The sequence below is a fragment of the Trichechus manatus genome, unplaced genomic scaffold (assembly GCF_000243295.1).
Source record: "Trichechus manatus latirostris isolate Lorelei unplaced genomic scaffold, TriManLat1.0 scaffold00062, whole genome shotgun sequence".
NCBI lineage: Eukaryota > Metazoa > Chordata > Mammalia > Sirenia > Trichechidae > Trichechus > Trichechus manatus.
This window is the reverse complement of record NW_004443998.1, coordinates 1,776,788-1,804,605: the sequence shown is the minus strand read 5'-3', so window position 1 is coordinate 1,804,605 and position 27,818 is coordinate 1,776,788. Positions and strand designations below refer to the sequence as shown.

Genomic DNA, 27,818 nt, shown 5'->3' with positions numbered 1-27,818 from the left:
AGCCTGGCTGGGCTGCGGCCGCCTTCTGCCGCCCGGGTCTCGCAGTGGCGGCGCCCGTCGGCTCCCGCAGGCGGATGGAGGAGGAGGATGAGGCAGCGCGGGCGCTGCTGGCGGACGGCCCCGGGGTGCTCCCGGCCCTCTGCGACCCCAGCCGCCTGGCGCACCGGCTTTTGGTGCTGGCGCTGATGTGCTTTCTCGGCTTTGGTGAGCCTCCGCCCGGGCGGGGAGGCTGCTAACCGGGGACTCCCCACTTGCTCTCGGGGAGTCGGAGAACCCCGAGATCCGAACCGCGCCCGCCGGGGCCGCGGGGTCTCCTCTCGTCGCCCTTGGCGGGGAGCCTGTGGACGTAGCTAGTCCCCCGGGTGGGGTCAGGGGACTGGGCTGGGCGAGTTTGGGCCTCTCCGCTCTTCATCGCGCCCCTGGGCCGTAGGTGGGAAGCAGGTCCAGATCTTCAGGTTTCTGTTCGGGCGGTTTGTGCTCAGGAGGAATTCAGAAACTTATTACAGCCTGTCCCTCGCCCATTCAAAAAACCCTAATCTTTAAAAAAAAAAACGATTTGGTTGACAGTCTTTTATGTTTCTCACCCTATTTCGGAAAATGTATGAATGTGTCTTGCTAATGGCTTCGGATAGTTCCTCTTACTCTTCCACTCTGCGGCTGTGTCCGTGGTCCGTGTGATAGGCTTGGCGATGGATGGTTTCACTTACGAAATCCGATGGTTCTGAAGGCAATTTCTGAAATAATTTTTACAACATCTTCCTGTGTTTCAGTGTTTGAGTCATTCAGCAACTCCCCTAATGTCAGTTTGGTATGAAAGGAATAACGTGTTTTTCAGGGGGGCAGTTGGATCCCGTGCAGTAAGCAGTTTTAGGGACATAGGTGGATAACCTTTTTTTACGGTACCGCTGGGATGTGTAAGTAGGTGTGAGGGATGCCTTTATTTCTTAATGCTTTTTGCCCTTTTTTAAAAAAGATAATGAGCTTTAAAGCAGGTCGTGGATGTCCTGTACAAACTGTTAAAGCTGGAGCCAGAAGTGGCTGAGTTTAGAAACAAACCAAAGAACACCACAAGAATAACAACAACAAAATACTTAAAACTGTCCCTGTTCATTCTTACAGATTGTTTTGGGTGATTCCTGGTTACCTGTTGGGTTTCAGAGCCAGAGTCGTATCTGTTTAATGACGGTCATTTTTCCTTTGAACCCGGTAGTCTCTGATACAGTTTCCGACCGTAGTGGAGAGATGGGGGCAGTATTAGCGTGTAGCCTACCGCAGAATCTGTCAGTTATATTCTGTGTAAAATAAATTTGCATGCATGATGTCAAGCCTTTCCCCACTTCTCTCTTATCCCTCCTGATAGACAGTATCATGTTTTAATTTCATCTTCTAGTATTCTCATTTTAGTTTTCGTCATTCTTGTGTTCACTGAATTACTTCATTTTGGGTGTCCTTTTTTGTAGAATTGGAACTCTTGTTTCAAATTCTGATTTAGTCAGAATAGTTAAACTCCGTTCCTCTGCTTTTAAATAGTGAACTCAGGTAAAATTATTAGGAAACTGCTGAGGATGTTTGTAAAATTTTTAGCGTGTGTTTTTGTATATGGCAGCTTGATGAAGATGCTGAAAAAATAGATGTGTGAAGCGTGATGAAGGTGAAATGGAAGAACCGTTCATTACTAACTTCTTAATTCAGGTTCCCAAAATTTACTTATCTACACACTAAGAATTTGTTAATGATTTGGCATGTTTTCTCTAGTATTTGGCTACAAGTTAGAAAATATTGATGGATAAAGAAGTGGGCCAAAAAAGTTTCCACTGTGTGAGTCCTCCAGCCCCTAGTGTAAACATTGAAACTCTCCATTTGAATAGTAATTACAACTTGAAACTTTTATATGGACAGTATGATTACTTATATTTGCTCTTACCTTTTCTTTTCTAGGTAGCTATTTTTGCTATGATAATCCTGCTGCCCTTCAGATTCAGATTCAGCGGGTAAGTTAACGTTTCACCTGTATTTCTTTTGTTTGCTTTGGAGCAGATTTAGCCACTGAAGTATCATCAGCTCTCAGGCTGCCTAGTCTGAAACATTGTCCCCTAAATCCACTTTAACATCTGTAGTCACCAAGTCACTAAGCAACAAGAAGCCTTCTTTTAGTTGGAGTGAGTGGCCGCAAATACTTTATTAACCGCACAGGTGACTTTGTCTCCCACCTTAGTGCATAGTTAGATGCTGTTCCCACAGGGTTGCCTGGCCGTATTAGACTTTGGTTTGCATCTCACTTTCTCATCACCAGAATGAAAAGGGATTGGATTGGCTAGCTTTTGACTTCTTAAATATGCTGCTGTTGTTTCTTTTTAAAGGATGGATACTGATCGTAGAATAGTGACCATATCGGTAGTTCCGCTGTCGTTTTGCGTTATAAAAACATACTTAATGTTTATACTCATGGGTTTTAAATAGTCTTTTTTCTTTGTTGTCCTCGTCATCTAGTGCTGCTATAGCAGAAATACCACGAGTGGATGACTTTAACAAAGACAAGTTTATTCTCTCACAGTCCAGTAGGCTACAAGTCCAAATTCAGGGCATCAACTCCAGGAGAAGGCTTTCTCTCTCTGTCGGCTCTGGAGGAAGGTCCTTGTGATGCATCAGTCTTCCCTTGGTTTGGGAGCATCTCAGCGCAGGAAACTCAGGTCCAGAGGACGCGCTCTGCTCCTGGTACTGTTTTCTTGGCGGTATGAGGTTCCCATGTGTCTCAGCTCACTTCTCTCTTTTATATCTCAAAAGAGATTGGCTTAAGACACTAATCTTGTAGACCTCATCAATATAACTATCATTAATCCATCTTATGACATCATAGTGATAGAGTTTACAGCACATAAGGAGATCACATCAGATGATAAAATGGTAGACAGTCACACAGTACTGGGAATCACGACCTAGTTAAGTTGACAGACATTTTTGGGGGGACACAAATCAATTCATGACATTTGTATAGTTTTTTTACCTTTGGATCGGGAGAAGTGTGTAGATTGGCCCTTTGCATTCTAGAATGAAAAGGAAGGGGGGAAGGAGTTGGGAGGGGGATGAGGATGGAGTAAGAGTATCCTTTTCCATGTGGGAGGAGCCCCCCAGTACACGTAGTGTAACGGGAATAAGAATATAGACGATACAGGCAGATGTAGTGGGGTCTGTCACAGGGCATCTGAGCCTGGGATCACGAGGCCCCTGAAATGGCGTGTGGGTGGCCGTGTGTTTTTCTAGGGCACGGACCGTAGCCTTCATGAGATTCTCGGAGCAGTTAGTGACTTACAATGGCTAAGAAACCCCTGCTGTGCACAGGAAGAATGAATGCAGCCACTTCCTCACTTAGATTGCTGTGCTGTAATTTGTAAGTTGATAAGCTAAGTGTTTGAAAACAGTGGTTGTCTTTTCTTTCCGTGTAGGACATGCAGGTGAATACCACGAAGTTCATGCTGCTGTATGCCTGGTATTCTTGGCCCAATGTAGTTTTGTGTTTCTTTGGTGGCTTTTTGATAGACCGAGTATTTGGAATACGGTAAGCGTGAAAAAAATCTTACTTATGGGTAGAAGCTGATTATTAGAAAAATACAGAACTAAATTACGGCTGTTTCTAGAAAGAACCGAGTAAGCTTCCGTATTGACTGCAGTACTGATCTGTGTTGTTTTTTGCCCTTTTTCCCCATGATCTTTCCTCTGGAACTGGTTTTTGAAACTTGATTGGCATTTCCTAAAGTAGTTTCCTTGAGGTCAAGACTGGTGAATGATGTGGATGGCAGAACGTAACTCAGTTAGCTAGAGGTGGGTTATGCCCACACTCGGGGTCAGACAGACAGGGTCTGAATCTCATGGCTGCAGCTTGCTCAGCTTTCCAGCCATGTGACTTTCTGAGTGTTAGTCATCTCATTGGTGAAGTACAGGGAACAATCCTACCTGATGCTGTTACAGGGAGTCAATGAAGGATGGACGTGAGGTACCTGGCACATAGGTAGTGTGTGCCTCCCCAGCCTCCATGAGAGTTTCTCTTTCTGCCTTTGGGTGTTGAACTTTTCGTGACCACCTCTCTTAGATGCTGAGGAAGGAATAACATTGCAAGCTTTGTTACTTTTCATCCTTACAGCTCTGTGTGTATATTGTTAGGGGAGACAGTGGGAGGGGTGTATTCTGGGAACGTTTTCAGGAGACAGAGACCAAGATGATGAAGGCTCTTCAGACCATGCCAGGTGGATAAGGATTGAAGAAACTGTCAGTGTTTAGACTTGGGGACTAACTTTAAAACATTTTGAAGAGTTAGAGTATGAAGGAAGAATTAAATTTTTTTTTTTTTTTTGGCTTGGTCCTAAGATATAGAATTAGCTTGAAACGTCATGGGGACAGATTCCACTTAGTATGAAGACTTTGCCTGATCACATTGACAGGAGGTGACGTGAATTCCCTTGAGACCATAGTGAGTTTTCCAGTGCCGAAGAAAGTTCAGTGGAATGTGGTCTGGCCATTTCACAAAGCTCTTGAGAGAGATCTGCGTTTCAGAAGCATGGTGTGCTCAGATGACATTTCAGAACTCTTCTAGTGCTGGCATTTTATCGCTCTACAGAACCAAACCAAACTCGTTGCCCTCGAGTCGATTCCCGCTCATAGCCACCCTGTAGGACAGAGTAGAACTGCCCCATAGCGTTTCCAAAGAGTGACTGGTGGTTTTGAACTGCTGACCTCTTGGTTAGCAGCCTGATTCTTAACCACTGTGCTGCTAGGGCTCCTTTACTACTGTATGGGAGTGTTAATTAGATATCGATTGTAGAATGTTAGATTCCGCATGTTTGTAACTGTGTTAACACGGTTAATGTTTGCTCTTTTAAAAATCGTTTTTCATTGTCAAGAATTATAACTGCTTAAAATCACTTAATCTGGAATTTTTAGAATCAATCATAAACTATTAGTAGAAGTTTTATAAAGAATTTCTCTGTTCTTATAGTTTTGACCCTGGGAACTTCTTAACGATTATTTAATCTTGTTTAAGAGATGACAGTGGGTTAGTTTAACAGATGCATTACTGAAGACTGGAATCCCCACATTAAGTCTAGACTTCTGCAGGTCAGGGTTCAGACTGGAAAAGTTGCTGACATCAGAAGCAGGCCAGCACTTCGTTTTTCTTTCCTTGGAGGGGGTGCAGAGGGTGAAAAAAAAAAAAATCAAAGTGAATATTACTAAAGGACTTGGTAATTGAATTAATAGTAATGTACTTTTAATACATATTCATTTTCTGTGTGTGTTTCTCTCTCTCTCTCTGACAGATGGGGCACCATTATTTTTAGCTGCTTTGTTTGCATTGGACAGGTAAGGAAGGCCAGTGTTCGTGGATCGTGTGATAGTGGCTTTTGAATTCTTGTCTCATTCCACCAGCAAAGATGTGTTTAATGAATTCCTGCCGTAATTAAGCAGGATCAACAAATGACCGTGTGGTATAATGCATAATTCTATTTTAAGTTTCAAGACAGATTGACATTAATACTTTAATTTCACAGACTTAGTAAGGAGGAATATTAAAATCAGTGTAGAGGTTGTGATTCATCTTAAGTTACTTATTGTTTCTCTTTAATACCTTGAATTTACTTTGTTATTGATAGCAGAATTCTGCATTTTAGGTTGTTTTTGCTCTGGGTGGAATATTTAATGCTTTTTGGCTGATGGAATTTGGAAGGTTTATATTTGGGTAAGTTATGCATAATTTCATTTATCCTAACATGTTTTAGAGTTCATCCATCAATACGTTAAGGATTTTAAAAAAAAAAAATCATTGTCTGTCTTGGAGAATTACTTTAAATCCTTGAAATCGAGCCACATCTACACAAGCCACGTTTCTTAGTTTTCTTTTAAAACAAGCAAAAATTTTGAGTGGTTGTAGTTAACTGTGTGGAGTTTGAATATTAAACAATTCTCCAGAAATGTGATATTTTTCCTAAAAGTTTTTGCTTGTTGTGTGGAAGAACAGGATTTAAATCTCATTTAAAAATGTGTAGACCATCAGGTGTGAGTTGGTAATTCATGGACATTTCACTGTTTTTAGTGGGTGATGTGCAGGTCTGTTTTGGACCCTGTTCAGGAGGCTTGTGTGAGCACAGTACCCATAGGCTGATTGCTCTCTGTGGGTGGCAGTGTCTGTTCAGTAAGTGCAGTGAGTCCAGCCTCAGGTTACTGCTCTGAGGGATTACACGGCATAACTGATTCAAGCTTTAACTTAAAAGCATAGCTTATTCACGCTTCCCACAGGTGCCTGGGGCATGGGGACATATGTGACATACCCAAAGAGACTGCTAAATAAGAGAGAAGGAATCAAAATGTGTACGAAAATCCGAAAGGAATTCAGAGAAGGAAGGGTGGTCAGAAACAGCCTCATGGACGAAGTAGCCTTGGTGGAGGTGTAGGAGTCAGATCAGGAGAAGAGCAGGAAGATGTTTTTTAACCAGGAGAGTGGTGAAGAGGCGTCAGTGTTAGGATATAGAGGAGGGGAAGATCCTGACTGGAAGCTTGGAGGGGGCAACGGTGAGTACGTGAAACTGACTGAAGGAAGGTTAAAACCCAGGAGGTAAGAGAACATAAGGTATGGAAGGAATTGGGGGATGACTGACGGAGAGCTTGTGAGTCTGAAAAGTGTAGATTTGTGTTTTCCGAGAGCAAGCCAGGCTCCCCGTATTGGCTGTCAGCGGTTACTATTACCACCACCACCAGTTGCCATTGAGTCGACTCTGACTCCTGGGGACCCGGGTGGCACCAACAGTTAAGCGCTTGACTACTAACTGAAAGGTTGGTGCTTTGAACCCACCCAGAGGCGCCTTGAAAGAAAGGCCTGACGGTCTGCTTCTGAAAGGTCACAGCCTTGAGAACTCTGTGGAGTAGATCTACTCTGCACACATGGGGTCGCCATGACAGTTAACTGTTAAGGCTTATCAAATCACCCCAAAACTTAGTATAAGATAACCATTCATTGTGCTCATGGGCTTTGTGGGTCAGCCATTTGGACAGGGTGTGTATTTGGACAGGGCCTGGTGGTGTCTGGGGCCTCAGCTGGAAAGACTCACTGAAGGCTGGGCTGGCATCATCTGAAGGCTTGTTGATGCACATGTCTGGCGCCTGGACTTCGATGACTTGAAGACGAGGACAGCTGACTGGAGCACATAAACGTGGGCTTGGCTTTCTCATAGCATGGCAACCTCAGGCTAGTTGGTGTTCTTACAGGGTGGCTCAGGGCTCCAAGTGCGGTGTTGGAGCCAAAGGCGTACGCCCTTGTATACCCATGAAATCACACAGCATTGCTTCTACCATACCTACTGGTTGACGGCCACCTAGTTTTAAGGCGGGGGTGGGGGGATATAGGCCATACCCCTTGATAAGAGGACCGTTAAAAAATTTTGGAACCATGTTTTAAACCCACTTAACTATGCTTTGTTTCTGTTTTTTTGTTTTTGAAAAGCTATGACTTTAACTATGGTATTTATTTAAAAGCTGTGACTTTTCCTTTAACTATGTTTTTTATTTAAAAGCTGTGACTTTTCCTTTAACTACGGTATTTATTTAAAAGCTGTGACGTTTCCTTTCCTCTTCGTTTGTAGAACTGGCGGGGAGTCCTTAGCAGTGGCCCAGAATACCTATGCTGTGAGCTGGTTTAAAGGCAAAGAATTAAACCTGGTGTTTGGACTCCAACTTAGCATGGCTAGAATTGTAAGTATGCTGACAAATATACTGAAACCAAATAGGAGCAAAAGATTGACTCTTGGAGTTATCTCTTAAAAATCACAGGATAGAGTGTGTGTGTAGGAACTGAGGTGTTGATGTTTTATGTATTTCTCTGAAATATAGCATTTACCTTACTGTAAGGCAGTTTCAGCCTTTTCCAGTTAGGGAACAGTTCAATGGCTAACAGAACGCTTGTTAGTTCAGAGAAGCTGCGCTTCGGACGGGATCCTGTAGGTTTTGTTGCCTAATTCTTTCCCGTTTTTGGTGTCCCTGCTACAGAAGTCTTCACGTGTGGTCATCCAGGCTCTGCTTGTTCATTTCCTCATCGGGAGGTGTTTGCTCTCTGATGAGGCAGCCCGTCGACTTGTTTAGCTGCAGCTTTCTGAAGCTCAACCTCATACAGAGATGAAATCTACCTTGATGTAGCTTTTAATGATCGCTCTTGGCTTTGCCCTCTGCAGTGACGTTTATCTTCTCTTCCTGTGACAATGCTTTACTTAGATGAAGACAGTTCTCTGAGTTCTTGGTTTTCCTGTGGCCCTCGAGTCAATTGCAACTCACAGCGACCCTATAGGACAGAGTAGAACTGCCCTGTAGGGTTTCCGAGGAGCGGCTGGTGGATTTGAATTGCTGACCTTTTGGCTAGCAGCCAGCCCTTAACCACTGTGCCACCAGGGCCCCAGAGTTCTTGGCTGTAGACCCGCTCATCTCCTGTAGTTGTGAAGCCACTGGACGTGGTTTCTGGCTCCTTCGCCGTGGTGCTCGTGCCTCTCTGGACACACTTCCGCAGGCCAGTACCCCGCCTCGCGTTTGGAAGCCAGAAATGGGCGTGGCACCCAGGGAACAGCAGTGTGCCATTATTAACGTAACCTGTGAGGTGTTTTCGCAGTTCCAAATTCTGTTAGTTTTTTCCCTCATAAATTCCCACGAATAGAATGCTTTTTTCGTCCTTGCCATTAAAAATCAAGTCTTCATGCTGTGTTGCTGGCATTGAGGTTGGAGGAAGACGCCACAAGGCAAGGAGTGCAGGCAGCCTCTAGAAGCTGGAAAAGGCAAGGAAACAGACTTCCTAAAGCCCCCAGCAAGGAACGCAGCTTTGCCAAAGCCTTGGCTGTAGCCCAGTGAGACCTGGATCAGACTTCCGAACTCTAGAACCGTGAGATAATAAGTTTGTGGTGTTCTGAACCGCTAAGTCTGTGGTGGTTTGGTAAAGCAACAATAGAAAACTAATACAATAATGAAGACCTGTGTATCCACCACCCAGCTCTCAAATCTTAACATTTAATCCTCCATTCCCCCAAATCTTCACTGTTAACACTGTAGCAAATATCCTTGTTTAAAAAAAAAAAAAAAGTTTTCAAAGATTAATGGCAACTATAATTCTTTTAAAAAAAAATTGTGGTAAAGTGTGTATAACAAGACGTTTGCCATTTTAACCATTTTTAAGTGTAAATTGAGTGGCATTAATTCACCATGCTGTGGTACCATCACCACTCTCCATTTGCAGACATTTTTCATCACCCTGAACAAGAACTCAGTCCCCCTGAAGCAGTAACTCCCTGCTTCCCCCCCACAGCCCCTGGGGCCACTAATACCCTTCTATCTCGCTGGATTTGCCTATTCTAGGTAGTTCATACAAGTGGGGTCACAGACTCTGTCCTTACGTGTCTGACTTACTTCCCTCAGCGTAGTGTTCTCAGGGTTCATCCATGTTGTAGCAGGTATCAGAACTTCCTTTCTCTTTGTGACTGAATGATACTCCATTGTATGGATGTGCCACACTTTGTTCATCCATTCATCTGTAGCTGGGTACTTGGGTTTTTTCCCTTTGTTTTGACTGTTGTAAATAATGCTGCAGTGAACATTGGTGAGTCCCTGCTTTGGGTACGTACCTAGGACTGGAGTTGCTGGGTCGTGGGGTGATTCTTTTTAACTTCTGGAGGAGCCGCCAAACTGTGTTCCACAGCGGGGGCACCATTTTACATTCCAACTGGCAATGGACGAGGGTTCCAGTTTCTCCGTATTCTTGCCAACACTTGTTATTTTCCGTGTTTCTGGTAATAGCCATCCTCGTGGGTGTGATGCGTATCCCGTCGGTGTGGTGATTTGCATTTTCCTGGCTGGTGATGTTGGACGTGTGCTTATTGTGCACCTCTCTTCTTTGGAGAAGTATCTGTTCGAGCCCTCAGTGTGACCCTCTTTACCCTTGTTTTTGTCTTACCCAGGAGTGGGTTAGAAACGTATTCATGCTATTTATTAGTTTTTGACAGGTTGATTTTTAACATCAGTATACTCTGTTTTTCTACACTTAGGTTGTTATTTTTTATTTTTCACTGCTATGAATAGTGCTGTAGTAAGATGCTTTCTCTGTAAAACTTGTCTGTATTTCTGATTGTTTCCTTAGGCTAAGCTCCTAGAAATGAAATGATTGAGTCAGAGGATTTGTTAGGGTTTGTTGAGACGCATTTCCACGTTATCCTCCCAGTGAAGTTATATCTCTGTCTGTGGGATCTGAGAGGATCGATCCCCAATTTTATAGTCTCCTTCTCTAATTTATTTATTTTTTCTTTTTAAAACATTTCTCACTGTTTAATATACTATGTATTTTACTTCCTTTACCCCAGTAAAATGTGAACTCTGTGAGAGCTGGGAATGTTTCTGTTTTGTTCTTTATTATAGTCCCAAAACCTGGAACAGTGACGGGTCTGTGATAACCAAACCAAACCCCATTGCTGTGGAGTTGATTCCAACTTATAGAGCCCTGTAGGACAGAGTAGAACTGCCCCATCGGGTTTCCAAGGCTGTCATCTTTACCGAAGCAGATTGCCACATCTTTCTCCTGTAGAGTGGCTCGTGGGTTCAGACCACCATCGACCTTTCAGTTAGCAGCCATGCGCTTTAACCACTGCACCACTGTTATAGTCCCAATACCTAGAACAGTGACCAGCATGCATTTTGCTGAATGAATATAAAAATGAATGAGGATATTGTCTACCATGATTTCCACTCTTTTCTTTAGATGAAGAATTTCTTTCAGGTCTCAGTACCAGGATAAACTGCTTTTCTGAGTTAATGGCATGTTTTTGTCTTAGGTACCCTGCGAATTTTGTAACTCATTGTGTTTCCTTTTTTTGACTCTAGGAAGTTCTAAACGTACGCTGTTTTGTGTACTAGTATATTCTGCAAGTTGGCATTTTTGTGTAATAACCTTATCTGCCGCTTTATCTGTTTGCTAGTTTTTCCCTTATAAAACCGTTGCTGTTGAGTCAATTCCGACTCATAGCGACCCTGTAGGACAGAGTAGAACTGCCCTGTCAGGTTTCCAAGGAGCAGCTGGTGGATTTGAACTGCTGACCTTTTGGTGAGCAGCTGAGCACTTAACCACTGCACCACCAGGGCTCCTTTTTCCGTGTAGTGGTTTAAAAACAAAAAATTACCTGCTGTTTAAAGGGGACCCTATGCATGTTTTTTCTAAGTCACCTCAGATCCTTTTTTTGAACAAAGCAAAGGTATAAGTGATTGAACATTCTGTTGACTTGCTTCCTCTCTGTCAGGGGAGTACGGTCAACATGAACCTCATGGGATGGCTGTATTCTAAGGTGGAAGCTTCGCTGGGCTCTGCCGGTCACACAACCCTGGGAGTCACACTTATGATCGGTGAGTGAGTCCTGACGGCCCGCGTCTCCCGTCTTGTGGAAGCGCGGCACTGGAAGCACGGTGGCAGAGTGGACAGAACGCTGGCATCTGTGCTGGGTCACTTCATTCGAGTTTGGCTCCCCAGCTCACTAGCGCTTTGACTTAACTAGAAATAGCAAATCATTCACCCTATCGTGTGTTTTAATTTCCGCTTTCTTAAAATGGCGGTTCTTAGTCTGCCTGTCTGCTTCGGCGTTGTTGTGATGAGCAGATGGGATAGTGTATGTGAACACTCTTTGAGAACACTCTGGGAATTGACAAATGTAAATTAATGAGCTCTAGCAGACATTGGGTTGTTTTCCTGTTGGTCCTTTTCAGTCAGTAGGTATATAGCGCCTGGATTTTGTGGAAGTCAGAGGAGATGGGATATGATGGAATGTCCACTAACCGGGGCGTCAGGAGCCTGGGTGCTAGTCGTGGCTCTAACTGGTTCTGTGATCTCCGACGAGGAAGTGAGCCTTACTCGGTTTCGGGTTTCTCTCTGTAAAATGGAGGCTGTTTGGCCACAGCCTGCATAGGTGCCTTCTGTCCCTAAGTTCTCTTAGCTAAGGCTCCGTTGTACCAGGTGCTGGGTGGGTCACTGAGAGATGGATGCAGACCTCTGGATTCACCACCCCTGCTTTTTCTCTGAGTGGTGAACCTGTCTGACAGCCCCAGTGTGTAAACAGCTTTCTGCAGAGCCGTAGGAAGACCTGGGGTGATGGGGTGAAAGCTCTGGGCCCAGGATTTACATATCCTGTGTTCCCTGTGAAGCCCTGGTGGCACAGTGGTTAAGAGCTCCAGCTGCTAACCAAAATGTCCACAGTTTGAGTCCACCAGCTGCTCCTTGGGAACCCTATGGGGAGGTTCTGCTCTGTTCTAGAGGGTTGCAGTGAGTCAGAATCAACTTGACGACGACGGGGTTGGTTTGGTTGTTTCCTATAGGAGCCCTGGTGGCACAGTGGTTAAAGCTCTTGGCTGCTAACCAAAAAGTTCGGAAGTTTGAACCCACCAGCCGCTCCGAGGAAGAAAGATGTGGCAGTCTGCTTCTATAAAGATTTACAGCCTTGGAAACTCTGTGGGGTAATTCTGTCCTGTAGGGTTGCTATGAGTCGGAATTGACTCTACGGCAGTGGGGTTGGTTTTGTTCCCTGTAATCCCTTGATACAGCGTAGTGGAAAGAAGACAGTGGAAAAGTAATCCTAAAAAGGCAAACTTGTACCTAAAGACTCCTGCTTTCCTCCTTCTCCTCAAGTCCTTTACCTTACGTAAAACCACCTCCTTCACTCTCAGATGCTTCTCCGTATTCCAACCAGTTCCCTGCACAATGGAGAACTTTAGAATTTTAGAGCCAGGGGAATATCTGGGCTGTCAGCAAATCAAAGTCTCTTATTTTACAGATGGGAATATTGAAGTCCAGAGAGGCTAGGTTCTGTGCCCAAGGTCACTCGGCTTGGTGGTGCCAGAACTAGAACCCGTATCTACTGACCCTGGTCAGTAATTTTTCGTCTGGGCCGTATTAGGTCTTCTGCTTCAAGATCCATTTATAGCCTTGCTTGACAAGTTCCTGAGAAGGGTAGATTTATTCACTCTTCATTGTGGTTTACTTTAGTGGTATGAGATCATCATTAGTGAGTAATGCTGAATACTCAGGAAAGAGAGAGGCTGAGAGCCAGTCCACGCCAGGATGGGCTCCCAGGGCTGCAGAGGTAGGCGCAAAGGTTACAGACTTGGGCATGGAGTAGAGGGGGTGGGGTGCTTACAGAATCGGACTGCTTGTTCAGTCTTTTCCCTGGCCTCCTTGGATAATCGGTGCCTAGAAACGCCGTCGGTGGAAACGAGGACTAATTTCTCAGCCTGTCATCAGCTTTTCTCAGCCTGTGTCTGCGTCACGGGACTAGACTGGTTTGCGCTTGTCTTTTGTCTTCATTCCGCAGCCTTCTCTCATTAACAGTGCCTGCCATCGGAGCGCTCACCACGCGTTCTTCCCGCCTCCCTCTGCGTCCAGCCGTGGGCGTTTCCTGCATGTCTTTAGATACCGTCCCGTTCAGTTGCCCAGTTTTCTGCGTTTATGTCACGTGCTGCCCTGTGGAGACCTTCTGTCTGATTCTTTCTTTTAATTACAGGAGGTATAACATGTATTCTTTCCCTCATCTGTGCCTTGGCCCTTGCTTACTTGGATCGGAGAGCAGAAAGAATCCTTCATAAAGAACAAGGAAAAACAGGTGGGTCTAGACTTAAACATAAAAGTAAAAATGAAGTATACTGGGGAATTACGGGCTTCTGAGGTGGTTTACAGTGAGGTGAGTTTCTAATGCAAGGTTGTAAACCCAGTGGGGACTTCGTACATAGTTTTTTCTCTTTTATTTGCAGATTCTATTTCAAGTTGTCTTAATTTGCGGGTACATTTTTTCTTTCTTCAGTGTGAGTGGCAATATCAGTATCATTCAGAGTTGTATATTTGCACAGTGGCTATTTTTCCTGGGAGGGGTAGGTATAAAACTGTAGTTTTACTTTTGCTAGTGTATTCTTTTAAATTTCGCTGTGGTGAATATACGTAACAAAACATTTGCCATCCTGACCATTTTACGTGTGAACCGAGTGACGTTAACAGCGTTCACCGTGTTGTGCAGCCATTACCGCCATCCATTTCCAAACATTTATCGTCACCCTAAGGGAGCGCATGCTGCTTACAGTACTCCCCGTTTTCCCCTCGCCAGCCCTTGGTAACCACTAATAATTTTTTTGTCTGTCTAAATTTGCCTGTTGTAGGTATTTTACGTAAGTGGAATTGTGTCTGATTTATTCAGCGTCATGTGTTCAAGATCCATCCATGTCGTAGCACATGGCAGCACTTCGTTTCTCTTTATGGACGAGTAGTACTCCATCGTGTGTATATATCACATTATGTTTGTCCATTCTTCCGTTGATGGATCCTTGGGTTTTTTCTCCGTTTTGGGTATTGGAGATAATGTTGCAATGAACATTGGTGCTCAAGTATCTGTTTTAGCCCCTGCTTTCAGTTCTTTCGGGAGATTATTTCAGGAGTGGAATTGCTGGATCATATTGTGACTCTGCATTTAGCTTTCTGAGGAATTGTTTACATCCCCTCTAGCAATGCACAAGGGTTCTGATTTCCCCACACCCTCACGGTGCACAGGGGTTCCGACTCCCCCACGCCCTCACGGTGCACAAGGGTTCCGACTTCCCCACACCGTCACGGTGCACAGGGGTTCCCCCCCCCTCACGGTGCACAAGGGTTCCGACTTCCCCACACCGTCACGGTGCACGGGGGTTCCGACTTCCCCACACCCTCACGGCGGACAAGGGTTCCGACTTGCCCACACCGTCACGGTGCACGGGGGTTCCGACTTGCCCACACCGTCACGGTGCACGGGGGTTCCGATTTCCCCACACCCTCACAAACACTTGTTATTTTCCATTTTTCTGATAATAGCCATCATTGTGGGTATGAAGTGGTATCTCATTGTTGGTTTCTTTTTTTCTTTAAAAGTTTTTATTTATTTTTATTGTTGTAAAACTATGGCGAATACATTTCATTGTGATTCTGATTTGTAATTCCCTAATGATTAGAGACATCGAGCATCTCTTTATGTGCTTCTTGGCCGTTTGTATTTCTTCTTTGGAGAGATGTCTCTTCAAGTCCTTTGCCCATTTTTTAGTTGAATTGTTAGACTTTTTGTTGTTGAGGTATAGGAGCTCATGTATTTTTCAGTTATTCCAGTAACTGTGTTTCAGTAATTTACAGAGAAAGATAATTTTTTTAAACTGAATTGCAAAAGTTAATCCCATGGAAAAAAAAAATTCTTAACTAGATGAAAGCCCCTTAGATATGTAAAATTATGCTGATAGTATCTCCCCTTTCCTCCATAAGGTGAAGTTATTAAGCTCAGTGATGTGAAGGACTTCTCCTTACCCCTGTGGCTCGTATTTGTCATCTGTGTCGGCTATTACGTGGCCGTGTTTCCTTTTATTGGACTCGGGAAGTGAGTATTCTGTTATTGCGTGTTTATTGGCTGAATTAGCCGAGCTCAGTCACATAAATGCAATGTTATGTGCAGTGTATTTTTAGCAGTGTATCAGGCTTCTCTGGATGTACTTTATATTTACAGAGAGATTGCTTTTCATCCTGGGGTACAACTCATCTTCCTAACTTAAGGTTTGGTGTTCGTGTGATACTTTCATTACTCTTTTGAAGAAATGCCTAGTGGTTTTTTGAGTCGTAATATCGATTTGTTCCAGTAGTCGATTTTAGACTAGTATTTTTTTTCATTTACTCTTTACTCCTTGATTAGGGAGCCTCGTGTAGAATGGAGACAGAACCTCACACACTGACCTGTGAAGGGGGTGGGTGTGTGTTGTGGGGGCATCTCCAGGTACTAGGACGCCAGACTCAGATTCGAGGTTCAAAGCTCTATCTTTTCATTCTCTCTTCATTTTCACTGCCAGCTGCTTAAACAGAACAGTATGTGTAAGTGTGTTTGTAGGGGTGCATCTTTGCACCAGGAACCTTTAAATTCAGCTTAGAATTTTAAATAATTTGAGAAAATAACCCTATTTGTTACTTAGAGATAACCTATCCAGTGTTTCTTTGAAGGAAAATAAGCAAGTCTTAATTCTCTGTAGTAATACATTAGTTTTATGAAAATTTGTGTGTATTGCTTGTTACAGAAGAAGAAGAGAAAAAATAGGCGTCAGTGTGTTTTATTCAGTTAGGGAAGTATTTACACAAATATCCAAGGTTTAGCAGGTTGCTTGAAAATGAATATCAAAAGATGGAAAAACGATGTCAGGAAAGAAACGTTTATTCAACTTGGAATTATTTTTATTTTGCCTTTAATTTCGAAAACAGAGTACCGTATTTCTGCAGATAACACGCACCCACACACACGCATGCATGCACGCACATGCACACGGCGTAGCTCGCTTACAGAAATAGTGAAGGGGATTTGCGCAGTTGAAAAGAATGTGTAATGTGCGCGTTATTTGCGTGAAAACACAGTAGTTCCCTCTCAAGTACTCCTCTCTCTCTTTTTTCAATTCTAGAGTTTTCTTTATGGAGAAATTCAAATTTTCCTCCCAGGCAGCAAGTGCGATTAACAGGTACTTCATTCATTCTGAAAGTGTTTATTGCACCGTGGGGTCTTTAATTATAACCAAATGTTGTAAGAGGCAAAAAGGATGTGATGTGATTTAATATCCATGCTGTGAATGAAATCCAAGACTGTTTTAGGCTTGAATCCTGACTGTCTTTGCATTAATGGAAAACCAAAGAGATCTTGTATTCGCCTTTATATTTTATATGTATCTTTACTGATGATTGGGAAGGGAGAGCACTGTAGAATGTTCCATTAAGTGAGTTTGCTTTGCCTAGTGTTTTGTAGGGACTTTATCTATGTTGCATTTCACTGAGTGTCTCATCTGTTCTCTGGGCAGTGTGGTGTATGTCATATCTGCTCCCATGGCCCCAGTATTTGGGTTTCTGGTGGATAAAACAGGAAAGAACATCGTCTGGGTTCTGTGTGCAGTGGCCACCACTCTTGTTTCCCACATGATGTTGGCCTTCACGCTGTGGAACCCCTGGATTGCTATGGTAATGTACACGTTGATGTCTCAGGTGTCAGGACGCTGTGAAGTCCACGCCAGGGCATGTCAGGGCACGTCAGCACACTCTGATGGCAGTGCTTATGGCAGTGGGGAAGACAGCCATTGATTTTAATTTCTGTACAATAATTATTTTAAAAGTATAAATTTAAATTATTAAGGCTTAAGTTTTTTTTTAATCTCATTTGGCTTACTTAGGGTAATCTCCAACCTGAAATAAAATTTACAATAGTCTTATAAAGGCCTAAATGCTTATTAGTTTCATTTTTCCGTTTGCATTGCATTAAAAAGAAGCCAGTATGTGATAGATTTTTTTAAAAAAATCAACCCAATATCCAGGATTTTGCATTCTTTGGCTCTTAGTAGATCAAAAATGGTAATGAATTAATCTAGTTTGTGTGGGTCAGAGTGTTTTCTAGACCACAGGCTGAAGCGCTGCGTTTCGTACCTGTTAAATAGACACAGCTTTGAACACAGTGTTGGTGCGTTTGGTGAGAATTTCTGTAGGACAAATCCTGAGAAGTAGAAATGCTGCAGCAAAGCCCACGCGCATCAACACTTAACGGATCTGTGAGACTGCTCCTCTGATAATTGTACATTATTTATAAAAACCCATTGCCATCGAGTCGATTCCAACTTGTAGTGACTCTCTAGGACAGAGGAGAACTGCCCCGTGGGGTTTCCAGGGATGCAGCTGCCAACCTGTTCATTAGCAGCCGAGCTCCTAACCAGTACAGATGTATCTGCTTCTGAGCCCTTAACCAGTACAGATGTATCTGCTTCTGAGTATCCTTGCCAGTATTGGGCATTGGCAATATTTTAATTTTTGCCAATATGATAGCTGTAAATGATACATTACTTTAAAAGAAAGGCGTTTTTTTTTTTTTTTTTAATTGAAGAAAAAGACAGCATTAGGTGACGTTTGACAGTAGTTGGCTGTTGTTGGCTCTCTGCCCTGCTCTCTCGTTAAGTATCGATGACCTAGATGTAGGATGGGGGTTATTGGCATGATGTTGCCTTGGCCGCCTGATTTGCAATTCCTAGTAAATACTGGGAGGATCAGCTTTCCTGAAACCTGGGTAATAACTTCCCGCAGAGTAGCTTTATGACCGTGCTTGGCCTTGCCTGCACCTGGACCCCGGCCAGTTGTAGATGCGTGTAATGCACCGACAGGTGAAGGTGGTCGAGGCACTGTGTGGGTCTGTCACTACAGGCACGCTTGTAGAGAGGGCCAGGACCACTTCGTGTATTGTGAATGGGAGATTTAGCCTAATGGTAATAAAACTGGCACGAATAATCAGATATTTGCTATTATGCCACTCTTGTTAACCTGCATCAGAGGAAAGTCACCGACTGGCTAATACAAGACTTTTGTTTTTGTGCCCCTTCCTGTATTGTCCAGTGTCTCATGGGCGTCTCCTATTCGTTGCTTGCCTGTGCGTTGTGGCCAATGGTGGCTTACGTGGTTCCTGAACATCAGCTGGGGACCGCCTATGGCTTGTGAGTATCTGCACCGTGGATCAGATAATGTCTTTCTCTGCTGTGTCAGTGAAGTTAATCAGTTAAAGCTTCAGGTCTCCAGAATCTAGTCATCTTCAGGTCTGGGCCCAGCTCTGAACCTGGAAAGATCCGTTCATCTATTTAAGATATGGTTGTGGCAACAAAGGGCTCTAAGCTTCAGCAAGAGAGCTGGCTGCATTCCTGGGCCAAAACCATAAGAGCTAATTGCTGACATCACAGTCCCACCGCCTGTTCACCTGAGAGCTTCTCGGAGACGTTGAGATCAGGTTTCTGCCCCAAAGGCAGAAGGTCGGTGTTCAGCAGGAGGGCGTTGGGTGCGTACCGCATGGAATGAGACAGGGCCCCTGCGTTTAAGCGTACAGGCTGGTAGCGGAGACAGTCATGGAGTAAGAGAGGTGTGAACACAAGGATGTGACCGCCTGCCCAGGGCCCAGGAGCGCTTTGCAGCAGAAGCAGCTGAGGTGGAAAGATGGATAGGAGTTGCCCCACAGGTGAGGGGCAGGAGACAGGTGGGGAAGCATGGGTGGAGGGAACAGCAGAACTCCTGCAGCGTGGACGGGCTCAGCCTCGTAACCGGCAGTGATTGGGGATCCAGGGAGGTGGTGATGGGTGGAGCTGGAGAGAGAAGGTGGGTGGGGCCAGAGAAGGAGGTAAGAATTGTTTTCCTCCAGGAATAACTCGATTAATTTGGGATTTTAAACACGATAGGTAGAGAAGCACTGGTGGCAGGGCGTCCAGGTGGGCGTCTGTGCTGGTTCTCCTGGTGGGAGTGGAAAGGGCATGCATGAAGACTGGGGAGTGGTGATAGGGGCCGGCACGCACCTTCGGGATGCGTGGTGGGAGGAGCAGTCTCCGCTGACTCCCGCCGAGATCGGGCTCCCAAGGAGCTAAGCAGGTTGATTGTGTTCAGTCTGAAATACACATCTTCTGCTTGCCTGGAACTGAGAATATCAGGACCCTGGGTCATCAGCTCGAAAGGTAAACTCTTTCATGTGGTCCATTTTTTTTTTTTTTATGGCCAAAAAATGAAGACTATATTAAGAAAATTGTTTAAAGCGTTTAAATTCTGCCAGATAACATATAGCTTTAGAAAACGATAGTCCTGTCATTATATCCTTGTTCCCTTATAGTTGAAGTTTTGTTTTTCGTATTTGAAGTTTCCTAGTTTCCAGAAGTGCAATCTGGGAAACGCAGTCTAAAACGCAGCTCTTAACCTGACGGTCCTGTCACTGTCAGAGAGACGGCTCTTTTGTCCCTGGTTACAGTCGAAACGCGGAGACTTGGTCCTAACTCTGCTTTGATGTTCTCGTGCAGGTTTAGCTAGTTCTCGGGGCTTGTATTCCACTGAAGGCCAAGTTTTTTAAATAAAGCTTTTTAAAAAAATTCCAGAATCTCTAGTTGTGTTCTGATAATTTATACTGTCTGCCTTTTTTGGAGAGTTAAGTGGTCAACTGTAGCAATTCTTCAGTTTGAGTCTCTGATCATTTACCTAAAATTTGGGTCTAATTTCATCAATTTATGCGTATACATGCAGTCATGCATACACAACTTCTTAATTAACAGGCAACGTTGGAGGCTGAGGCGAATGTTAGATTTGGGAACTGATCTCAGGAACTCCTGCATAATTTGGGGAGATTATTTTACTGAACCCGTGCATTTTCTTATTTCTTAAAGCTGCATATGTTATCTGAGTGCCTCTTTGGTGTCAGGAACTGGGCTTCTTTCTGGAAACTGATAATATGCAGCCCCTGCCTTTGAGCTCAGGTAGCATAGAGTTGCGGTCTAGACTGGTTGTTTAAAAATCTGAGTTTCCTCAACAATCACATTAGAATGCTACTTATTAGGAGAAAGTCATAAGAAAGGTACTAATAGTATGTGGTTTGCAGATGACTAGTCTCTATCGTAAAGCCTGTGTGTGAAGACTTTTGAAAGTGAAACGTGTTCTGTGTGTCTGATTGCAGCATGCAGTCCATCCAGAACCTGGGGCTGGCGATTGTTTCCATCATTGCTGGCGTAATACTGGATACTCGGGGATATTTGTTTCTAGAAGTTTTCTTCATTGCCTGTGTTTCTGGTAAGCATGCCATGTGGCGTGATCGCTTTGACTATGTAGTGGAGTGTGCTCATCTTTACTTTCAGGTGTTTGTCGTTAATTGTTCTTTGTTCCACCCTGTTCAGCCACATCTTAAGACAGATCTCTCAGAGTTGCCTGATTCTTGCCCTGTGGATTGGCTTTCTAGACCTCTGAGAATTCACAAACATTTTTCAGGAGATCCTAGTCTGGAAAGGCAGCAAGGGAATCTGCTTCATAGCCTGTTTTAAATATTTATGGTTTTTATGAAATATTTTCCCCTTTAAAATGGACCTGTATGAGGAGTCCTGAGCCAGTCCTCACTGGGGATGTATGGACATTGGTGTTATTTACCTGTGTGTGCTCACGGTTTATTAGGCATCTTAAAATTGCTTTTATTATTAGGTCTGTTATTTAACACTTACTTGTAATGGTCCGTTGCTTAAAAATAGGAAGCATTAGGAAACTATTGAAACAGTATAAAAATAAAATAACAGCTTTCCAAAAATAATCTTCACCATACACGTAGATTGTGTTCATTTGAAAAAAATTCTCATGTATCAGGATGTCTTTTACACTTGAGTAACACATGTAAGATACTAATGACAGTGATAATTTTATCAACCTTGATTTTCATTTATAGGGAATAGAGACTATACTTGAAATCGGATTTTATAAGCAAGTACATCAAAAGTACATTTAAAGTACATTTAAAAGTACATTTAAAAATACACAGTTTGTTTTCTAAAAGCAGATTATATAAGAGTTGAAAATATGAGGTCATGGAAGTGTTTGGTTTTTGTCTACTTTCTTGTATTGCAACATGTGGCTTAATTCCAGTTCACAGTTCAGAATATATTTGGTTCTGAAACCGAACACCGTGCGCTTTATAAATGTGTTTGTTGCCGTGTTGGTGGGAGGTAAACAGTGTGCCTCGCTTAAAGGCAGAAGCCCAGCGCCTGGCCTCCTGAGCTGTTTCCTGGCCCTGGGGCTCTGGTGTCTGATGGTCATGTTCTGATGTCCGGTTGCTTAATGTAAAGATGGACGTGGTGTTTTCAAACCTAAAACCCCTAAAGGGCTACTTTACTTCTGTTTGGTTTCCTGTAGACAGTGGACAGTGTGGGGCTGGCAGCGGTTAGGGCCGTGCCGAGAAGGAGCAGCGCTTACAGAGGGGAGAGCGGCGGGGTGGCCCGTGGTCGGTCTGCTCCCTCCTGGAGGGTCTCAGCGTCTCCGTTGCTGGCCCTGCCGCCCCCAGTCCCAAGTAGCCCATGGAGGATGTGGGTTGTCACTTATTTTTAATGCTTTTTGAAAATAAAAATAACGTGAAGAGTGTTTTTATTTTAAATGCCAGTTAGTAAAGGTTTGGCTGTGTCTGAGCTTCACTTTGTAATTAGATTACATAGGAATCATTGAGGAGAAGCACATATTTTTAAGGGCCCTGTGTTTTTTTCATTCCTAGTGTCACTTTTATCTGTGGTCTTACTCTATTTGGTGAATCGTGCCCGAGGTAAGTACAGGTTCTGATATTCTCTTCTCAAACCCCAGTGGCTCATCTGTGGAGACCCTGGGTTGTCTGTACACCTCCGGAGTCCAGTGCCTTAGCTCCTGTAACGGGGACAGTCATTCACAGTGATGGGAACACGTCTAATCATGTCACGTACGATCACGTGTACTGGGCCTACACCTTTATTCAAGCTGGTCCTCTCCCTTCTGACCGGTTCAGTATATAAGTTTTGTAATTTAATATTTTTGTGTTGCCTTTACAGTGTGGTAAAGAAATACGGCACTGTTTTCATAACCTAGTGTATCTAAAGTCCCTCTTGTTATTATTTTTAAAAAATTAGAAGCAAGTTTATAGCAGCAGTTTGCATTTTAAGGTTGAAAGTGTTTCGTTCAGAGCTAGAAATTAGATTCTTTTTCTTTTGCTCATCCGTAAACGCATCGACGCTTGTTTCTTTGTTCTTTATAAAGTTAGGATGTTGGCGTTTTCAGTTTTGCTCCAAAAGGTGTTATATACTTGTCGTCAGTTGGCTTCAAGTGGATTCTGACTCATGGCAGCCCCACGTGTGCAGGGTAGAACTGCTCCGTAGAGTTTTTAAGACCGTGATCTTTCAGAAGCAGATGACCAGGCCTGTCTTCCCAGGGGCCTCTGGGTGGGGTTGAACCGCCAGCCTTCCAGCTGGTAGTTGAGAGCTTGACTGTGCTACATAGGGATCCTGTTGTATGCTTATCAGGATGTAACACAGGTGCCGTTTAAGTAATTTTAGGTCACTTCCTTTAATTTCCACTGTTGTTGAACATTAATTCAGTGTCAACAAAACCAGAAGCAATATATAAGTCAAAACTTAAAAAAAAGTAGCTAAAAATAAGGGGCAATTATTTTTATCACGTATGGATTCTTAAAATCATTTTCTTCCTTTGGGAAAGTTCCAGTAGGTAAACCAGTTCTTTTTCATCCTGCATAGCTTTTTTGTTACTTAAAATAAGGTGTATCTATGCAAACGTGTAAGGAGCCCTGGTGGCGCAATGTTAAGCACTCAGCTGCTAACTGAAAGGTTGGCAGTTCGAACCCACCAGTGGCTCTGCAGGAGAAAACACCTGGTCATCTGCTCCTGTAAAGGTTATAGCGTAGGAAACCCTATGGGGCAGCTCTCCTCTGTCCTGTAGGGTTTATCTGTGAGTTGGAATCGACTCAGCGATAAACAGCAAACATGCAAATGTTTGTGTCTGTGAATTTTACACTTATAATGCTTATGTTGAAAAGATTCCATGCTGGTTTGTGTTTTAGGTGGGAACCTAAATTATTCTGCTAAACAAAGGGAAGAAATAAAACTTTCTCATACTGAGTAAGTATTGAAAAAGAGAAAAGTTGTGTTTGTTGAAACTCTTACATAATAGCATTTTTATTTTAAGATACTGGCTTTGGATTTTTTCTTGAGTTTTAAGAGCTGACAATTATGTCTGGGACTACTTTAATAAAACTCCTTTGTTTCAGAAAATTTAAAAAAAGTGGATATCAAGACTTAAAAGAATTGGGCTTTAAATTGCCTCCTAAGAGAGAAACCTATAGTAGTTAATAATTCATTGGCGGAAAGGCCTTTGTTAAGTTCCTGTGCTGGAGTCACCCCTCCATTCTTTCTGGCGTTTTCCTTTGCTTCAGTTGTTGTCAGACGAAGGCTCCGACTCCTGGCGACCCTCTGTACAGCAGAACGAAGTACTGCCCGGTCCTGCACCGTCCTCACGGTCACGGCTATGCGTGAGCCCATCGGTGTAGCCACTGTGTCATTTCTTTAGCAGTTGAGATAATTTTTTAATTTTTTCTTATGCTTTTCTGTGTTCTCTGACTCATTTGGAACATACTAAAACCCAAAGTGTGAGGTTTAAGTTAATTTTTCCATAAGTATGTTCTAAAACATAGTAGTGGTTCTTTTTCCTGTTGTCATTTCTCACGTTTTAGACATTGAATTTTTTATGATTGTTTTATTTGTAAATACATACACCAGGTGACTGTAAGTGTTGTGACTTTTTGAGAGGGCAGAGTCTGGTAGAGCAAGGCTGTTTTTGAGGGGAGGTGGAATTCTTGACCATCTAGCCTCTCAGATTTACTTGGAGGTCTTTAAGATTTTTTAAAATAATATTGCTTTGAATCTATGTCATCAGTTTTTGTTTTTCTGCTCAGGTTCAGGACTTCTACTCTGTTTAGTTTTTATTCATTCCATTAGAGTTTTATAATTTGCCTTAAAGATGCGTTTTAAATCCTAACTTGAATTAATCATTTTCTACTTAAATCACTTTTTTTTTTTAGTATACATTCTAGCTTTACTTCTTGAATGGAATTGTTGTTTTGTGCCATCGGTCGATTCTGACTCATATCGACCCTACAGGACAAAATAGAACTGCCTCAGGGTGTCCTACGCTGTGATCTTTACCAGAGCAGATGGCCAGGTCTTTTCTTCCGTAGAGCCGTTGGTGGGTTCCAACCACTGACCGTTCGGTTAGCAGATGAGTGCTTAAACATTGTGCCACCAGGGCTTCTTTTCTTGAATGCAGAAATACTATTAATTTATTCAGATTTAATCTTTTTCCCCCCTGCAAGTTTGCTAAATTGTTTTGTTACCTCTAATATTTTTGGTCAGTTTCTAATAAGTATGTAATTATTATCAGCAAGAAATGATGCTGTAATTTTTCCTTTTCTATATTAGATGTTTTCTTTATCTTTGTCCCTACTTGACTGGCTGTTGCCAGCATTTCTACTAAAGTTAAGCAGAGATTGTGAAAGGAACCATTCTTTTTTTATGTTTTGAGGGGAAATGACTGAGCGGACTTACCATTAAAGTCAAAGGTTCTTTAGTTTTGGTTAAGAGAGATTTGTTATGTAATTTGTTGGCATTATAAGAAAGCTTAGATAATGTATATGCTTTCATCCTTGCTTAGTCTATGGAGAACTCTGACTGTTTATAATTTCTGTTGTTCATGAATTATGTACATTCTTTTATCAGTGTACTTTCAAGTGCTGAGCCCCACTGAGGAATTCTTTCAGTGTGTCAAACATTATTTCTTTAGTAATAAAAGAAATGCAGATTCAGGAAGCCATGAGATATCATTTTTTTCCACTTAAAAACTGGTAAATACTAATAAGAAAGGAAAAAGGAAATTTCTAGAAAGCCGTGGCTTCTGAGAGGGACGCTCAAAAACAAATGGTGTTTTAGGAAAACACTTGGGAACATACCAGGATTCTTTTGACATAGTGATTCTGCTTCTAGATCTATATTTAAGAAAATAACTAGAAGTGTTACAAGTTTTAAATATCTTCATGACAGTCGTGGTTATTGTATCAAAGAATTGGAATCAACATAAACACCTCAAAGCAGGGAAATGATCTAATATATTGTGACACATTCATCAAGTTTTGGAGTGATTTCTAATGTTACAGGTACTTAATATACCATATGCTAGGTGAACAAAAGACAAAAATGCATATGTAATATCCTAATTTTAATTCAAGAAAAAGTATTTCTTATTCAAAGAAAAAGTAAACCCAATTATTTGTGTATAGGAGAAAAACATACTGAGAGGCAAAACCCCAAAATATTAACAATTACTTTTGAATGTTAGGGTTATAAGTGTTTATTTTTTTCTGTGTTTTCCAAATTTTGCTACAGCAATCCTGTGTTACTTTTCTGATCAGGGAAAAAAAGGACAAAAAAAAGCAAAATATGTAACGTTTACTATTTGGCATACATGACTTGTAATGTTTATGGTTTTCATTTTGTAAACTAAGTGGGGCTACCTGACATTTTCTCCCCGTGTTGTGTTTTGCAGATGAGAACTTTAAATGACTGTGTCATGAGAAGTGGCTACACACACCACTGGTTTGAAAACCTCCATTGTTGTTTTATTTAGAGTTTAGTCATTAGGAAAAATAATGGACTGGAAAGTCATTGTGTTTATATTTCAAATATACCTTTTTCAGAGTATGTTTGTGAGGATTATTTTGGCCTTTTTGTTTTGTATCATGTGGCACTGAAGAATTCTGTTTTAGAACCAGTTAATCAGCATGAAGAGTTCTGAGAACTGCTCAGGAACATCCAGGTAGGCTTCAGTAAGGACAATAAATAATGGATAACATTGGCTTTGAGATAATTTTCACTAAGTGTATCTTAGGGAATGGCCTTTTTTTTTTTAATCTTAAAGCAAAAAAAAAAAAAGCTTGGGGGGATTAAGAAGGGTTGTTTTATACAAAATTGAACTGTGACATTGAGACTTATTATTCCCTGTTACCTCTGTAAAAGATATTTTTATGTGGGGGAGTATCTTCATAGTCACAAATAGCAGGTCGTGTTCTGCTTTGTTGCTTACGAGAGGTTGCTGAGCTGTGACCCTTTTGAGCTTCTTTTTTACCTCTGTTACTGGGGACCCTAAACACTTTGGGACATAATTTTGTGGTAAAAACTTTCTGTCTAGATTCTTTTCTTATAATCTAATAATGAAAAAGTGTCCTTCAAATCATGGTGATAATTACCTATCTACATGGATAAATATATTATAAAACGAAAAGTTGATGTCTACTACTTTTGTTTTTTAAAAATGTTAAAACACTCATTTTGCTATTTATTCATATGGAAGATCATCTTTCTTAAGGAAACCTAAGTCGGAATAAAGAGAATTTGTCTAATTATTGTCAGTGAAGGACTGTGGAGAAGCTTTTACTAAAGTCAAGGAGTTTCTGCGTTTTGCTCTCTGGACATGCAGACATTTTGGACAGTCAGTATCAAGGTTACATGTTTAACTAATTACATTGTTTAAAATAAATGCTGTAACATTGTATGCCTAAATCCTGGAACGGAAGGAAAGCGTACTTCTACTGGAGGAACCCTGAAATATGGCCTCAGACACTCTGTTAACCCAGAACTGAAAACACTCCCGAAGCCCACTCTTCAGACAAAGATGAGGATATAAAACAAAAACGGTACACGTGAGGAACGTGCTTCTTATTTCATTCAGATACACAGACCGAAAGGGCAGCTCCTGTCCCGAAGCAGGATGCGAAGGCAGGAGGGGCAGGAACTGGTGAATGGACACGGGGAACTCGGGGTGGAAAGCGGGAGCATGCTGTCGTGTTGTGGGAGTTGCAACTAATGTCACAAAACAATAGATACATAAATTTTTGAATGAGAAATTAACTTGAGCTGTAAACCTTCACCTAAAGCACAATTAAAAAAAATTTCCAAATTGGAAAAAAAAAAAAGGACTGAAAGTGCACTCCTTCTACAGGGTGAGTTCATTTACACCCTTTTTTCTGATTTTCCGTTTATTGTTGTTATTAGTTGTTACCCTTCAGGCCCTGACTGCCCTGTGCTTGTTCTAGCATGTAAGGCTGCTGACCATAGGCCTCCCGGGTGGGTGACGGGGAGGGAGTGGACTGTACTGCTGACCGTCGGCCTCCCGGGTGGGTGACGGGGAGGGAGTGCACTGTACTGCTGACCGTCGGCCTCCCGGGTGGGTGACGGGGAGGGAGTGCACTGTACTGCTGACCGTCAGCCTCCTTGGGTGACGGGGAGGGAGTGCACTGTACTGCTGACCGTCGGCCTCCTTGGGTGACGGGGAGGGAGTGCACTGTACTGCTGACCGTCGGCCTCCTTGGGTGACGGGGAGGGAGTGCACCGTACTGCTGACC

At 42.7% G+C, this 27,818-nt stretch overlaps 1 protein-coding gene across 7 annotated transcripts; it reads left to right on the top strand.

Annotated features, from left to right (window-relative positions):
- On the top strand, positions 1 to 27,337 carry MFSD1 (major facilitator superfamily domain containing 1). 7 transcript variants are annotated; one of them, XR_002824547.1, is made up of 17 exons: positions 1 to 204; positions 1,939 to 1,991; positions 3,444 to 3,556; positions 5,310 to 5,352; positions 5,661 to 5,728; positions 7,626 to 7,734; positions 11,304 to 11,406; positions 13,551 to 13,649; positions 15,320 to 15,431; positions 16,492 to 16,548; positions 16,882 to 17,038; positions 18,452 to 18,549; positions 20,532 to 20,644; positions 22,101 to 22,148; positions 23,430 to 23,487; positions 25,964 to 26,233; positions 26,768 to 27,337. XR_002824547.1 is itself a non-coding variant. In XM_012556343.2 (16 exons), the coding sequence occupies exons 1-16, from the start codon at positions 75 to 77 to the stop codon at positions 25,965 to 25,967; spliced, it is 1,365 nt and encodes a 454-aa protein (XP_012411797.2). In that variant the 5' UTR covers positions 1 to 74; the 3' UTR covers positions 25,968 to 26,358. The 7 variants fall into 7 exon arrangements, 6 of the variants coding, with proteins under 6 accessions (XP_012411797.2, XP_023589628.1, XP_004379214.2 ...); XM_012556343.2 differs by lacking the exon at positions 26,768 to 27,337 and having other exon boundaries at positions 25,964 to 26,358; XM_023733860.1 differs by lacking the exons at positions 22,101 to 22,148; positions 26,768 to 27,337 and having other exon boundaries at positions 25,964 to 26,358.
- The last annotated feature ends 481 nt before the right edge of the window (positions 27,338 to 27,818 follow it).